Genomic DNA, 14,214 nt, shown 5'->3' on the forward strand with positions numbered 1-14,214 from the left:
GCCCCTTGAACTTTTTGTTCTTTTTGTGCCAGAAGCACCCTGGTACACCCAGGAGCCTGACCTGCACCGCTGAGAACCGACACAGCTACCAAGAGGATTGACTTTAAAAAGCACCTGTGACCCAAATGCAGGTGCCCAGCTCTGCAGGAACATGAGTGGTAGTTCCCTGATGCTGATGGGCACTGCTATGGTTTCCTCACAGTATTCAGAGCACCCCAGTCCAGCACGGCGTGGACCCTGCCTGGGATGCTTAGCACAAAGTGCTCTAGCAGGGCTCCAGAGTAGCTGATGCAGAGGATATGGCTCAAGGGAATAGCCAGCAGGAAGGACAAAACAGTTTGAGACCACAGGCTGCCTGATGTCCCTCAGCACAAAGGCATTGCACTCCCCAAAACACAGAATCATAGTATTGTGAAGGTTGGAAAAGACCACTAGGATCATCCAAGTCCAACCCCAGCCTGTCCCCACCAACCACGTCCTTCAGTGATACACCTCTGTGCTTCCTGAACACCACCTCCCTGGGCAGCCTGAGCCACTGCATCACTGCTCTTTCTGGGAAGATACGTTTCTTAACATCCAACCTCGTCAGCACACTAAGTGTGCAGCAACCACATCCCAGTGTCAGCAGAGCACCACCAATTGTTCCAGACACCATCTGTAGCAATAACGCCAGCTCACCTTTACCTGCCGTGCCATTACCATTACACTGCAACACCTCATTCTTCCTTTATGCCCGAAGTATCTGCTCGGAAGACCTGAGAAAGTCAGATGTTTGCTGGCTCTTGTGGGTGAGGCTGCTTTCCAGCTCTGCTGGGGCTGGGGATGTTTGGTGGCACCAAACAACAAATAACCACTGGGCTGTCCAACAACACATTTCACACTGCCATCCTCTCCCTTGGCTGACACCTCTACCTGTAACACCTGGGCGAGGGAGGAAGCTTGGCAAAGCCCAAAGCTCCCAGCTCAGCTCCTGCCACTTGTCCACACACAAGGGACACAAACAGCATCCACCGAGTAAGGGATGGCAGAGGTCTTAATTTGTTCAATCCCCTACAATTCTTTACAGCTCTGTTCTCCATTAATTCACTTCTCTTTTTTTAAACCTCCTGCTGATAGTATCTACATCCTTAACCCTGGGCAAGAAATTCTGGAAGTTCATAGTTGCTCCCCAAGAAAATTACTCACAATGGTTAGAGCAGATTCCCTCCTTCCCTGAGCATGCCCCTGGCTCTGGTCCTGCTGATCCGGTTACCAGCAGGTGGGAACCATCACCAGCCATATGGAGTGGGCTTATACTGTAACACATACTCAAAGAAAAAATTGGGCTGGAAGGGACCTCTAGAGGACATGGGTTGCAACCTCCAGCTCATGCCAGAGCCAATGCTCACTCTCATCTCAGCTTTTCCTCCCCCAAATGGCACTCTCACCGGGCAGGCTGCTGCTCCATCCCATTTAGCACTGCAGTGCCCTTCACTACTGTGTCCTTCTGTAGACATGAGGGCCAGAGCTGCATGCAGGACCCAAGGCATCAGCACAGCACAACTTCCAGGAGCTGCAAAACAAAGGCACGGGTGAGCTGACACAGGGCAGGGCTCAGCCAAACAGCTCAGTACCCACCCACGAGAACAGACTGCGTGATAGGAAGCAAGAGTATCACAAGAGAAAGGCTGCAGCACAGCACTGGGGTCTCACAGGACAGACTGCTACCACCAGGGAAACCCTCATCACAAATGTAAAATACCAGTTACTACAGCACACGCACAAGGCCAGTATTTAATAATCTTTCAGATGGTAACTATAAAGCTATTTGGTTGTTTCCAGGATAAACATGTGGAGGTTTTTTTCTTTTTTCTTTTTTTATTACTTGAGAAATACAGGCACCCGTGTGGAGGGAGCTTCAGCCCTCATTGCTGAGCAGTGCTGGAAAACATTGTGCTTCTGGACAACAGGTGGCCGGCTCCAGCAAGCCCCTGGCAGCTCACCCTCCTCACACTGACGGGAAGAGGCAAAACATTCATTAGTACCTATCCGCAGTGGAGTAAAGGGGGTTAATTCTTTGACTGAGGTGTGCAGATGAAAAAAAATAATATTTAGTTAGAGAAAAGTAGGAAACATCTGAAGGGATTCAGTCTGCCTCCTTCCACCTGCTGCAAAGCAGCTAGAGGTCACTGCACACCAGGCTTAGAGGCTTCCTCCTCACCTACGAACAACTCTTTGGCACTTTTCGAGCCTTTAGCTGAAGTAAACAAATACCCCACATTCGGGGTTGGAAAAAGAAAAGAATTACTAATCAGGCTTCATAAGCACAAAATGAAGCCATTAATCCAAGTACAAGTCAGTGTGGCTCAGTAGTACAAGAGAAGCTACCTACTTCACTTGTACAGACAAATTAGCAAAGCCTTGAGTGTCTGAACAGGTCCATCACTGCAGCAGTACACAACAGCAGCCATCTCTGCTTCACGCAGCTCCATATCAAAACCTGGGTCTATGGGCACATTCTCATCACATCAGAGGAGCACGGGACACACTGGCGATGAGGCTGCGGTGTCCCAACTCCAGATTCAGAGGCAGCAACAGAGTCCTCTGGCTACACACACCACCAGCAGCCAGTCCGCCGGTCTCTTCGTTGCCAGCAGCACGTTATGGCAAAAGGAAATAAAAGCGTGGGGAAAGGGGAAGAGATCGCAGCGCAACATCGTGTGTCATGGCTAAGCTCTCCCCTCGTGTCGTTACCTCGGTCACGTTTGGCAGCCTCGGTTGCGCAGACGGCCGCACAGACACAGAGCACCACGCACCCTCAGATGCACAGGAGGGAAACAAAAGGGAGGAGAGGAGGGTGGACGAGATGGAGGAATGAGATGGCTTCTCCCGGCGGGGGGGCAAATGGCGTTTACAGAAAGAAGAAGCTACAGAGAGAAAGAGAGAAAGAAACAGAAGTTCAGAATCAAAATGGAAAACAAAGGGTGAGAGAAAAAAGAAAAGGAGGAACAACATTTTAAAAGCATGAAGGAAGGGAGCGTGCTGGGGAGGTGTCATCCAAACCAACCGCACCGCAGCAGCAGAGGCCTGAGCACACACAGGGCTCGGGACGGCCACAGGCAGCGACTGACGGCACCAACACGAGTGTACAGAGACAGCGTGAGAGCACGGCACGGCCACGGGGCACCTACATCGCCTCGTCCCTCCCGTCACACCGCTACGGCAGCGGCAAGGCCAGGTCACAAAGGCAACTCAAAGACCAAAGCGTTTGGGTAAAAATATATTTCCTCTCCCCACTTCAAGTGCTGGCACCGCTTGCGCACGCAGCCTAAAGCATATACAAGAAAGAACTGAGCTTATGCTACGAGGTTATTGTTCAATCCGTAAATAAAAAAAAAATATTTTAACATCAAATAAAGTGACAATATCTAACAGAGGCATACATATAATTTGCATTAACACTGTAAGGAGGTTACACAGTTATTTAGTAACAAACATGGGTTATTTCCAAATAGCAAGGTAATAAAGTTCTACATCTATAGTTTAAGGCAATCAGAATATTAAAAATGTATACAAATACAATATTTCTACCGCTGTTCACAGCTTTATTTTCCATTAATTAAAAAACCCTTCATATCTCTATTGTTCCATGCTAACGACAGCGACATGGATATCGCACGCTGCGAACGCAGCCCAGGGCCCCCGCAGAGAGACAAGTGCACGCTGCTGGCTTCTCAGAGGGCGAGCGGCAGCTGGGTTCAGATAGACACACCTGGTACGGCCACACACAGAAAGACATTTCCATCCGCACTCGAACGCGTTAGGAGAAGCGGAATGAGAACTACCCACAGAAACACTGCTCATGTTAGGTAAGGGCATGCTTAGAAAGAGACACCGAGATACAAATCTCCTTGACAGGATTTCAAGCCGCCAAAAGCACACACACCGCAGTGCAACGCGTACTGTGGGTTTTGGGGCACAGAGAAGCGTGGGGTGGGTGCCACTCACTGCCTTCCCCACCCTACCACACACATGCAGCCCACCTCTGCAGAGCCATTTAGCCCCTCTCAGCGGCCTGCCTTGTGTTCCCTTTTCACCTCTGAGGTTCACCTCTGCCCAGGGAACACCATCATCCCAGGAATACACATGCCCCTGTGGTTTCTTTCTCATCTATATACTATTCTCAGGTTTCTATTAGTGTGAGGGGTGTGCAGCATTAGCAGCTACTGATCATCGTTGTTTCAGCACACTGAAGTCTGCAACGCCTCGTGTGCAATGCAACCATGCCTCTGTCCCCATTGTCACCAGCAGACCCGCGGAGAAGCTGTGCAGGGTAACTTCAGACACTCAGCAGCAGCTGGATGTTACGTTCCCTATGGCTTTTTTTTCCTTCCCCTTCAAAATCTCAGCAAAAGCAGGCTATTACACAAAGTTATAAAATGGTTTTTAACAACGCCACTTGTAAGTAAGTGGACTTAAAGAAGCCCCCAGAAAAACACAACTGCTTTGCTCATGCCAACGGTGAGCGGAAAGGTGCATCTCTTACTCTTGTACTTACATGCAAGGTGAAAGCATATCCAGCTAGACTGAAAGCATCGCTTACTCCATGCAGAACCAGGGACTACTGTGAAAAAAGGCGTAAGTAAAGAAAAGAAAGAAGTGCAGCAATAACCAGCTAAACATGGCCTGGGGGACTGAGGAGGAAAAGATTTTAACACCTCCTTTGGCAGAGAAAACAAAACATCTTTCACTTTAGCGAGTTTACGGTTTAAGCCCGGTTTCCCAAAACAGCTTGCTTCGTGCTGCAGGAAGAAACCCAATCAAAAAGACATTAATGCATTTGGCCACAGCTTTCTGTCAGAAAAACAAAAACTGCCAGACTCAGCTGACTTCTGCCAATATCCCTTGGAAGGGCTGTCAAATGAAGCAGGACAAATAAATGGTAAAATTAAGTTTTCTACTTGGCACAAAGTGCTGGCAATTAAAGAGAGGACACGCAGAGACAGCTGAAGCAAAGCACATGGCCACGAGCATTCAGGCTTGAGACAGGAGCATGTGATGTGACTAAATAACTCGTGCCAGCAAACAGATTTCTCCCTCGATAACTCAAGATTTTCAGCTTGAGTTTGCCATAAGCCAGGATAATCACAATTTCATTTTTCTAAATAAGAATTTTCCCTAAGAAGCCTGTTCAGCCTGATGGAAGCACATCACGCTTGATAAGACCAGGAGGTGAGATCAAAAGAAAGGACAATGAGTTTTATTCCCAGCTTACTCATCTCCAATTTTTTGCTGCCCGTTCAAGGCGCTGCATTGAATTTCCTCTTCCCAAAGCCATGTTTAAGTGGTAAGGGTTAAACAGCGTAAATAAAAATAAATAAATAGATAAAAGTCAACTCCCAAACACATTTCGCCACCCAACTCTCCAAAAAAATGTGGTAATTCTGACTTGTGTGAGACTTAGGTGGAGAGAGTTATTTTTAGGAGTGCTTTAAAGAAAGAGGAGACTACCTAGCTAGGAGCAGAGGAAATGCTGGCAGTACATCAGCAGAAGAGAAAGAAATCCAGCAGTCAAAGGGTAAGCATGGCTCGCCACTTCTTGGGTAGGAAGGGAAAGATTCTGTCCAAAAAGCAATGGCACAGAAAATACACATTAAGCAGACTGATTTCACACTGTGCTGGTCACAGAGCAAGGCCTGGTTATGCTATAGGTGTCTTGCTGGTATGTCACATCTCCTCGCTCGGCCGCTCTCCATCCCTGCAAGGAGCTCGACTCGCAGGTTATGACAAACCTCTGGCCACAGCGCAACATCAGTCTGTCTGGAGAAAGCCCTTCTCTCAGGCTGTAACCTGTTGTGCAAAGCTCCCCAGGGTTGGAGGTGTTAACTTTATGATGCTTTTCAGGCAAAGGGTCAGTCGTCCATCAACATTCAGGAACTGGCATGTGTTTTCCGCTCTGCAGTGTGCAGCTCCAGGGATGGGGACCCTAATTCCCACCTTTTATATTAACCACCATCTGGTTGATAAAACAGCATTCTCTCAGCACAGAAACCTGGATGCTGCAACTACGGGGTTTGTATTTATGTGTGTGCAGGAATGCTCCCAAAGGCAGCAGGGGGATATTGAAGGGTACACCTTCCCCTGCCTGGGCATTTGATTCCTTAGGGACTGCTACACCTTGCTAATAGTCTGAGAACCAGGCCCTCTTTTAAGTGGGGTTTCAGTGGCAAGCAGTGTAAGGAAAGCATGAGAAGCAGCCCCTCTTCCAGGCATCTGCAGGTGCTCACTTCCCACAGCTGCATTCAGCAAGGAACTGCTATGCCTACCTGCAAGGGTGGCTGTAAAAATACACCAGCACGTGACAACAAAACCAGCCCAACTAATATTATCCAGTCAGACAACAAAAAACAGCAGCTAAGTGAAAAAAGAAATCATGCAAATGTAATAGCATGCAAGGTCAGTTAAACTTTTGTTATCTACACACTGGTACCCCCCTCCCCTTATCCCACCCCAACAGCAGGGCTCATTTTTCTCTAACACATTAGCTACTGAGGGGATACTGGTAGAATTCAGCTCTGCCCTGACTCTCAGTTCAGACTGATTCAGAGTGATTTACCGTTGCTGGTTTGGACCAGAAAAATACATGGTATCATTCACTTCCCTCCCTTCCTCCCACCCTCAGTTTCCTGCTACACACAGTCCTGCATCCAACCCTTCTTCCCTCTTGTTCCCACTACATTATTAGATGAGTTAATAGTTATTCATGTTAAAAACAAGAAAAAAAAAGAAAGAAAAAAGAAAAAACAGATGGCAGAAACATTACTGCAAAAGCAGGTGAATGCAGGAACATCCTTGGCTTGACAGGCTTTATGTGAAGCTTGCACTGCAAGTTAAAAAAAAAAAAAGAACAAAAAAAAAGAAAAACAAAAACAAAAAGTTAGCAATAACAGAAATCAAAATGAAAAAAATAAAATAAAATAAAAACCACCAAAAATCAAGAAAAGCTGGGAGAGCTGACACTAGGACACTAGCAACCCACTGTGGTGGGTGGGCATGCAGATGGATTATGGAATTAAAAAGAAACCTCAAGACTGAGCTCTATTCTACCTACATGACAAGCAAAAGCAAAAAAATAAATCCAACAGGGAAGAAGTACTGAACAATCAACCACCAAAAGTTAGCCAGGGTTACAGGTGTATGTGGCTGGTGCCCTTAAACTTTGCATTTTCAGGAAATGTGGATGGGCAAAACATGATTGGAGATGTCCAGTTTGGGTTACTTGAATATGGGCACTCTTGCAGAAAGTTGTGCCAGCCTTTTCTGAAAGGCAGATATCTCAGAGCTGAGCAACACAAGGTCCCCCAGCATTGGTTTTCAACCCAATTCAGATCCTTCAGACATCATTAAATCATTTTAGAAGGGTTCTGGGCCAGGCATGACATGCACATTATAACTGTATTATACTTTAAGGACTGTTCTGGGACTAAGCATGGACCATAAGGCCTACAGAGTCAACTCTGGACTGGAAATTATTATATGGAAATGAAGCTGGAACTTCATCTGGATTTCAAAAGTATCTCAACAGAAACAGAGCCCAAACAGATGGTCTTGCCTACTAAGTAAGTTAAGGATGAGCAAGTAACCCAATGACACTGAGGTCGGCACATGGCGGTCTACCAAACAGGAAGCACCAAAAGGCCATTTGCTTCTTGTTTTCAAAAGGTTTTGCCAAACCCATTGGCAGGAACCAGCTCCAGATTGTGTGGGTTTGAAGTGCAATCCCATCGCAAAATTACGTCAGCAAGCTCAATCTCAGACTTAAGGAAGGCTTGGAGTACATGTCTGTGCTACACTGACTCGAGGGCTTGAGGCATACAGATGTGCTGTCCTGTGCAGCTCAGTCATCAGGACAGAGCTGCAACAACTGATGAAAAAATCACGAATCTACAGGATTCCAAGAAGTAGAAGTAGAGCACCACCACAGTCCATGCCAGCACAGAGGGTTGAGAGCCTTACCTACACAACCCACAGCTCGTCACTGAAGTGCAGAGAGAAATTTAAAGCCTTTAGAAAAACCAGGATATGCTACAAGGAAATGCATCAGCATTTCCCTTTAAAGCCCCTGCTAGTAATTCAGACACTACAGAACCACTGAAGCAGCTACTGTGCTTGGCGTTCCAGCCTGCCCTGTTAGCAGGCATTCTCACAGAGCAGTATGTCAGCTGCCAGACACTTATCACTTCTACGCTTTGACATAACACCAATCAGTGTGTAATGATTCCTTTAGCCAAGCAGAACATGCAGCACACAGTCGCCCTCTGTATTTCAGTGGGTGCCAAAGGCCATGTTCTCAGTTTGCATAAAGCAGCACAGCTCCATAGGAGCTACAACAATTTACATCAGAAGAGGAACCAGTCCCAGATCCTCCCCACCTTCCCGGGGAAAGCCGGGGGCAGGAGCGATGAACAATGGCCACTGACTCAGCTGTAGAGATGGGACGTGCAGTAAGCATCTGCATGACTTCCCACAATATAAAAATATACTAGTATATATGCAATATCACAGACTGTCACAGCCCACACTATAAGACAGCTCAGACCTGGCTGAAGAAAGTTAGCAAAGGACACTGAAATGTCTATACCACGTTCCTATCAGCATTTCAGTTCTTTTAAAAGTGACAACTTAGTGTTAATAGAGTAGCTTACTCTGCCAGAGCCAACTTAAGAAATGCACTGCATTGCATGGAACTGTCATCGCTGTGCGTGGATTGAAGAAAGAAGCATTTCCCAGTGAGATTGGCTATTTTACCACCTTTGCAGCTTTCCTGATTGTAGTTATCAACCAGAGCCATTACCGCAGACGACCCAGAAAGGACTCACGTGAGTACCTCTTTACTGGGTACTGAAAACAAGTGGATGGAAGTATCAACAGGAAGCTTCAAAGTAGCCCCTGTTACAGTTATCTGTCTTGCTACACTACACAAGCAAGCTGTGCACAGGCAGCTTCCCCTCTGCAATGTCTGTTTGGCTTCGCTATCAGCATAATATCCAAGTGGACCTTGTGTTCTAAAAGTATGGTGAAGTAGCCGGTAGCAAGTAATAACTACGAGTCTCTTGCACTACCAGCATGCTATGCATAGCTAACTCCAAGCATAGGCTGCAAGAAGGAGATTAAATCTATTTGGATCAAATGAGAAGTATTCAGGAGAGCTCTGCAGGGACTTAACTCTGAGCCTGGAAGCAGAATTAGGTCCAAACTGAACACATCTTAAAAAACTGCTTCCCAAGTGACTGCCCACAAATATACTTGGTTACTACTTAAGTAGCTGAAATCTCAGAACACTGGAGGGTAGAGAATTACACTCCTAGCATACAAATATAAAATAGTAGAAAACAGTGCTGTTGTGTTTATTAAAATGTACGGGGGTTTTGCAGCTTATTCAGTTAACTCAATACAAGTACAAATGCCATTTACCTGCAATTACGGTACCATAGCAGTTGCTTGTTTAAAAACAAACAAACAAAAAGTAAAAAAAGAAAAGAAAAAAGAAAAGAAAAACTTCTTGACTTCAAAGCAAGCTTCCAAATATTCACTTTTGGCACTAAGATTTCCACATAAAAATAACATGGTGGTTTTGGTTTCTGATCTGTTTCTACTTACAACTATAATCTTAAAGAATGGGAACTGGGGACAACTGCTGGGTGAGAGGAAGGACGAGTAGAGACCCCCTTTTACTTTTGGCTCAGACAGATAAATCTGCATCCAGGACAGCTCAGAGCTGTTCCAGAAGATGCTGGGGAGATCACAGGTCTCCACCATTTGATTGCTCTCCCACACAGTCAGATTTTGGCAAGATTTGAGGATATCCCTCTAGAGAAAAATTAAGATCATTTCCCTGGCCCACCCTTTAGAAAAAAATATATTTTATTTGACCAGTCTGATAAAAGCCCAGTTTCCAGTCTGGTAATGGGAAAAAGCAAATACAGACATGCAGCAAGGAAAAAAAAAAAAAACAACCAACAACAAAAACCAAAAACAAAAACAACCCCCCCAAACTGTAATAAGCCCTACAAAGGATGTGGGTGACATCCGCTTACTTTTTCTTGTCCTTGTCTTTCTTGGTTTGTTGAGAACCTGCCTGCTGAGCCTGTGACTGTAATAGCTGAGCTGCTGCCTTCTTCTTCTGAAAGTTGTTCAGCTCTTCCTCAAGCTCCTTCTTTTTGTCTTCCACTTTTTTCTTCTCCTCTTGGTGAGTCCTCTTTAGATGATCAAACTTTTCATGAAGCTGCCAGGATAGAGACAATAAAATGGAGGAGGAGAAAGTTTAACCCAGGTTACAGGAAATTATGCCTAAAGCAGTCCCACCAGCACTGGGGGCCTCCCTGCACTGATAACAAGTCACTGTTCTGTTCTCCAAGCACATTAGCCCCTGCAAGAAAAGCTCTACAGTTAACATAAGCACATACAAGCAAGACTTAAATTTTTGCAGGAACTCAACAGGCACATTTCCAAACCTTGTATTCTGGTCTTCAATGTTTTGTATCTACCAGGCTCTCAATTTCCTTGTGCAAAGCAAGAAAACACAGCCAGTCAGGATGATAACCATTTCTGGGGCTTTCTCTGCCTCTCCTTTTGGCAGATGTGTGACTGATGATGTGATGGGGTCACACCACAAGACCACGGAAGGACTGAGTCCACATCTGCTCCCTGAAACTCTTTATGACAGCCAAGGCCCTCTTCAGGCTTGATGTTGGAATCAAGGTGCCTGCCTGAGCTCTCAAGACTCTCCTGGAAAAAGCCCAGCTCAAACCCTCACACACAACCCACTGAGTTACGATATACTCACATCTTTCTCAGCTTCTTTCAATTCTGCTTCCTTTTCCTTCACTCTCATGACAAACATCTGCCTCATTTCATCCTCCTTCTTCTGGAGTTCACCCAGGAATTCGTTCCTCTTTGCTTCATAAGTCTCTTGGAGACTGAAAACAGAGGAATAAATACAAAACAGAGTCAGAACTGTGTTTCATGCAGAGTCATGAGTTTCATCACCTTTTCACAAAACGTCACCAGAGGTCCCTAACTCGCAAGAAAGGCATGAACACCTCTGCCAAAACCAGTCCTAGCTTCCTGGATGGCACCATTGGTCAGAGGGTCAAACCAGCAAGCAAAAATGAGCACACTTAAGGATCATGTAAGTCACATAACAGTCATGATGTCTGTCCTTCAAAATAAGCAGCCACTGTGGGATCACCTACAGCAATCCATGATGCTAGCATGCCTTGATACGTGCCTGATTTACACATCCTCACTTCTTGCACTCTTTATCCTGAATCTCATTGGAAATGTCAGGTTTGTGGAGCAGAGACAGGCATATCACAGAGCAAAATCTGGTTTTATGTAGCTTGTTAAGCAGGACATTGACACAAAGCAAAATTAATTTTCACTACTTTTTACTAATGGATTCAGACCAGGAGCTTTATTTAGGTAAAACCACCTTGGGAGACCTCTCTTTCTCCTTTAGCTGTCCAGGGAGAACAAAGACTTTGCAAATGAGAGGCAGTGTTCCTGCACTGAATTACCACACCACTGTATTCTTTCACGTCTTTATTCCTTCTCTACTTCCTTGCATTCCTTTATTTCCCCAGCACTGAGGTACTGCAGCAAGTATTTGGGACACCAAATATGTCATCCATGCACTTAAAGTTTCAGAGCCTTGTAGGAATTCTAGATGCCAAATTCCTTCTTGTTTTATTCCTTAAATGGGTTTGGATATTTCTGCCATGATGACAGTGTGGGAATGATAACTATTTCCCCAAGAAGCTTTTCTGAAACTCCCTTTTTTAAATGAAAACTCCACTGCAGAGACATGTGTTGCATGAATACACCTAAGGAACACATTAACCACGGGGCCAGTGGAACATCTTCATCCTATTAATGTCCAGGCTTTGTCTTTCCTAGGTTGTGACTGTAATTGGTTTTTTTTACTATGAGTTGGAGAACAAAACTAGACACAAAGACACAAGTCTTGGGCTTAACTCTGTTAACCGATCAGTACTTTGATTCACTCCTAAAAAACATAGCAGAGAGAATACCCAGGGCTTTCTTGCACAGCACTAGCCACCCAGGAGCAATTGCTCAATCCCAGCTGACCACAACAGCTTCCCACACATCGAATGAAAACCACTTATTGTAAAATCACAAAAATCTTTTCATGCAGGAACAGAGCAGGAGGCACCTTTGGATTCTCAACTATATTAAGAGCCACTCCATTCACAGCAGATACAGACCAGGACATTTGAATTGAAGCCTCCCTAAAATTCATTCTTGGACTTAATCCTCTGACACTTCTGGACAATAAAAATTCAATTCATAAACCCTTCTTAAGAATCTAGTGTAGGAAAACCATGAGTGCAGATCGGTCTTTACAGTTCAGTGTGCAAAGTGGGATCTGCAATGACACACTATCCTAGGGAGAAGCAGAGCATTATGAACTGAACTGGAAAGTTCTTCACACTGCTAATTGTATCCTGCACTGCCAACGACTTTTTGCAAAGCTCACTTCCAACAGTGTAATGCCAGGTGATGTGCAAGCAGGGAAAGGCTCGCAAGGAGCCCGGGCTCAGTGCTCATCCCAGCTTTCTTCTTTTAACACTTGCTATTAACCTCGAACTAGAAAACTGAATTCTCTTTTGAAGCTACTTTGACTTCCAGAGAAGTGATATTCACAGAGAAACTGGCCCAGCAACTCCAGGCTGCATATGAAGAAACTCTCACAGTCCCCAGGAGATAACAGTTCAAACCGACTGGGAACCCTAGAGCTTCTCACAGGCAAAGATGACAAGGGAGTTTACTTTTTAAGTACACAAACATATGCTCCTAGAGTATCTGGATTTCCCAACAAACATACCCCACACTAAAGGATGACCCTGTAAATGCTTTGCCAGCTTCCTTTTTGCAGCCGCCCACTCATCGCCATCAGTTGGCTCAGCTTCCCCTGAGGTTTATGAAGGGCTCTCTAAAGCAAACTGGCTGAAAAGCAGCTGTCCCCCCAGCACCCAGATCCAGGGCAAAGGCATGCTTTTGATCGCTGGTCTCAAGAAGAACAGAGGGAACCAAAGACACAGTTTTCCTCATTTCAAATATATATCGGCCTCGGTCAAATAGCTTGGGTTCATGGGTTTTGTTTGTTTATTGGAGAGGGGGAGGAAGCAGCCAGAGTGAACTGCTCTGAACTAGCACGTACCAGATGGAGAAATTCTGTACATTTTCATTTCCTTTCTACTTATAGCTTGGTCAAAAGAGACCTCGTGTACAGGAAGTAATGGAAATTCCTCAGATTCCTGGAAGGGAAGGGCTGAGCCCATCTTAAGCCATTACTCTCCAGAAAGGAAATCCAATAAAGCTTCACACTTGGGCTTCGTAACAGAACTGGGCTTGACTGATTTAGGCACAATTTCTCCATGGCAGAAGAAATGCAACTGCATAATCTCAGCAAGCCACAGATCAAACCCCTAACCAGAGCAAACTCAGTGCCATGGCACAGGCCACACTCCGCTGTTTTTCAGCGACAGCAATACAAGGACCCTGCTTTTCCCCATTGAAGATCAGAGACAAAACATGTCTGCCTGTGGTGATCTGCATGGCTACCATCCCAGAGACTGGCACGTCAGCTCCTGACACATGTGTGTATTGCAGAGACAAACTGATGTCAATGCAAAGATGCATGTGTAATCCTGACTGCTCACCCTTGGGGCAGAGGAGCGTGGGATGCTGCTAAGGCAGCGGGTGCAATTATTGGGAAAAAGGTGGGGAGGCACAGGAAACAGAGGAAGAAAACAAACATTTGCTCCCAAATTCCCACACAGCTGTCATCTTTGGATAATGACTTGGGCTTCTGACCAACAAAGCTGTCAGAGACGGTACAAACTGTATTTAGCAATAAAACAAACCTCAAGCATCAGACCATGGTACTGTCTTCACATCACATATTGGACTAGCTGTGGAAAACTCCAGGAGAGTCAACAAGAACATTTACCCCAGGATCTCCCCTTTCATAATCAGTTAATATCTCAGTGCACGAGTTACATTCATCTCAGAAAGAATGCAGCCAAAATGCAGCTACTGTACTTGTTCTTGACTTCTGGCAGAGTGAGTTGGCAGCTAGAAAGTTGTATCTGCATTATAAGAGTAAAGAAGGCATTACAATATCACCTGACCATCTCAAAACTTGCCCTT

At 45.5% G+C, this 14,214-nt stretch overlaps 1 protein-coding gene across 5 annotated transcripts in view; it reads right to left on the reverse strand.

Moving 5' to 3' along the window:
• Positions 1-2,875: 2,875 nt before the first annotated feature.
• SEPTIN11 (septin 11) overlaps positions 2,876-14,214 on the reverse strand; it is a 48,026-nt gene continuing 36,687 nt past the window's right edge. The window contains exons 8-10 of one of the 5 annotated variants that reach the window (XM_065736713.1): positions 10,826-10,958; positions 10,077-10,264; positions 2,876-2,906 (exon numbers count right to left, since the gene is read on the reverse strand). In XM_065736713.1, the coding sequence (XP_065592785.1) occupies positions 2,891-2,906; positions 10,077-10,264; positions 10,826-10,958 (337 nt within the window). In that variant the 3' untranslated portion in view covers positions 2,876-2,890. Of the gene's footprint in view, positions 2,907-4,104; positions 4,604-5,415; positions 6,863-10,076; positions 10,265-10,825; positions 10,959-14,214 lie in introns of those variants that run through there. The other 4 variants (XM_065736711.1, XM_065736714.1, XM_065736712.1 and 1 more) reach the window with 4 other exon arrangements.

The sequence above is a fragment of the Cyrtonyx montezumae genome, unplaced genomic scaffold (assembly GCF_038088225.1).
Source record: "Cyrtonyx montezumae isolate F1298 unplaced genomic scaffold, pur_monq_1.0 scaffold_2, whole genome shotgun sequence".
Lineage (NCBI taxonomy): Eukaryota > Metazoa > Chordata > Aves > Galliformes > Odontophoridae > Cyrtonyx > Cyrtonyx montezumae.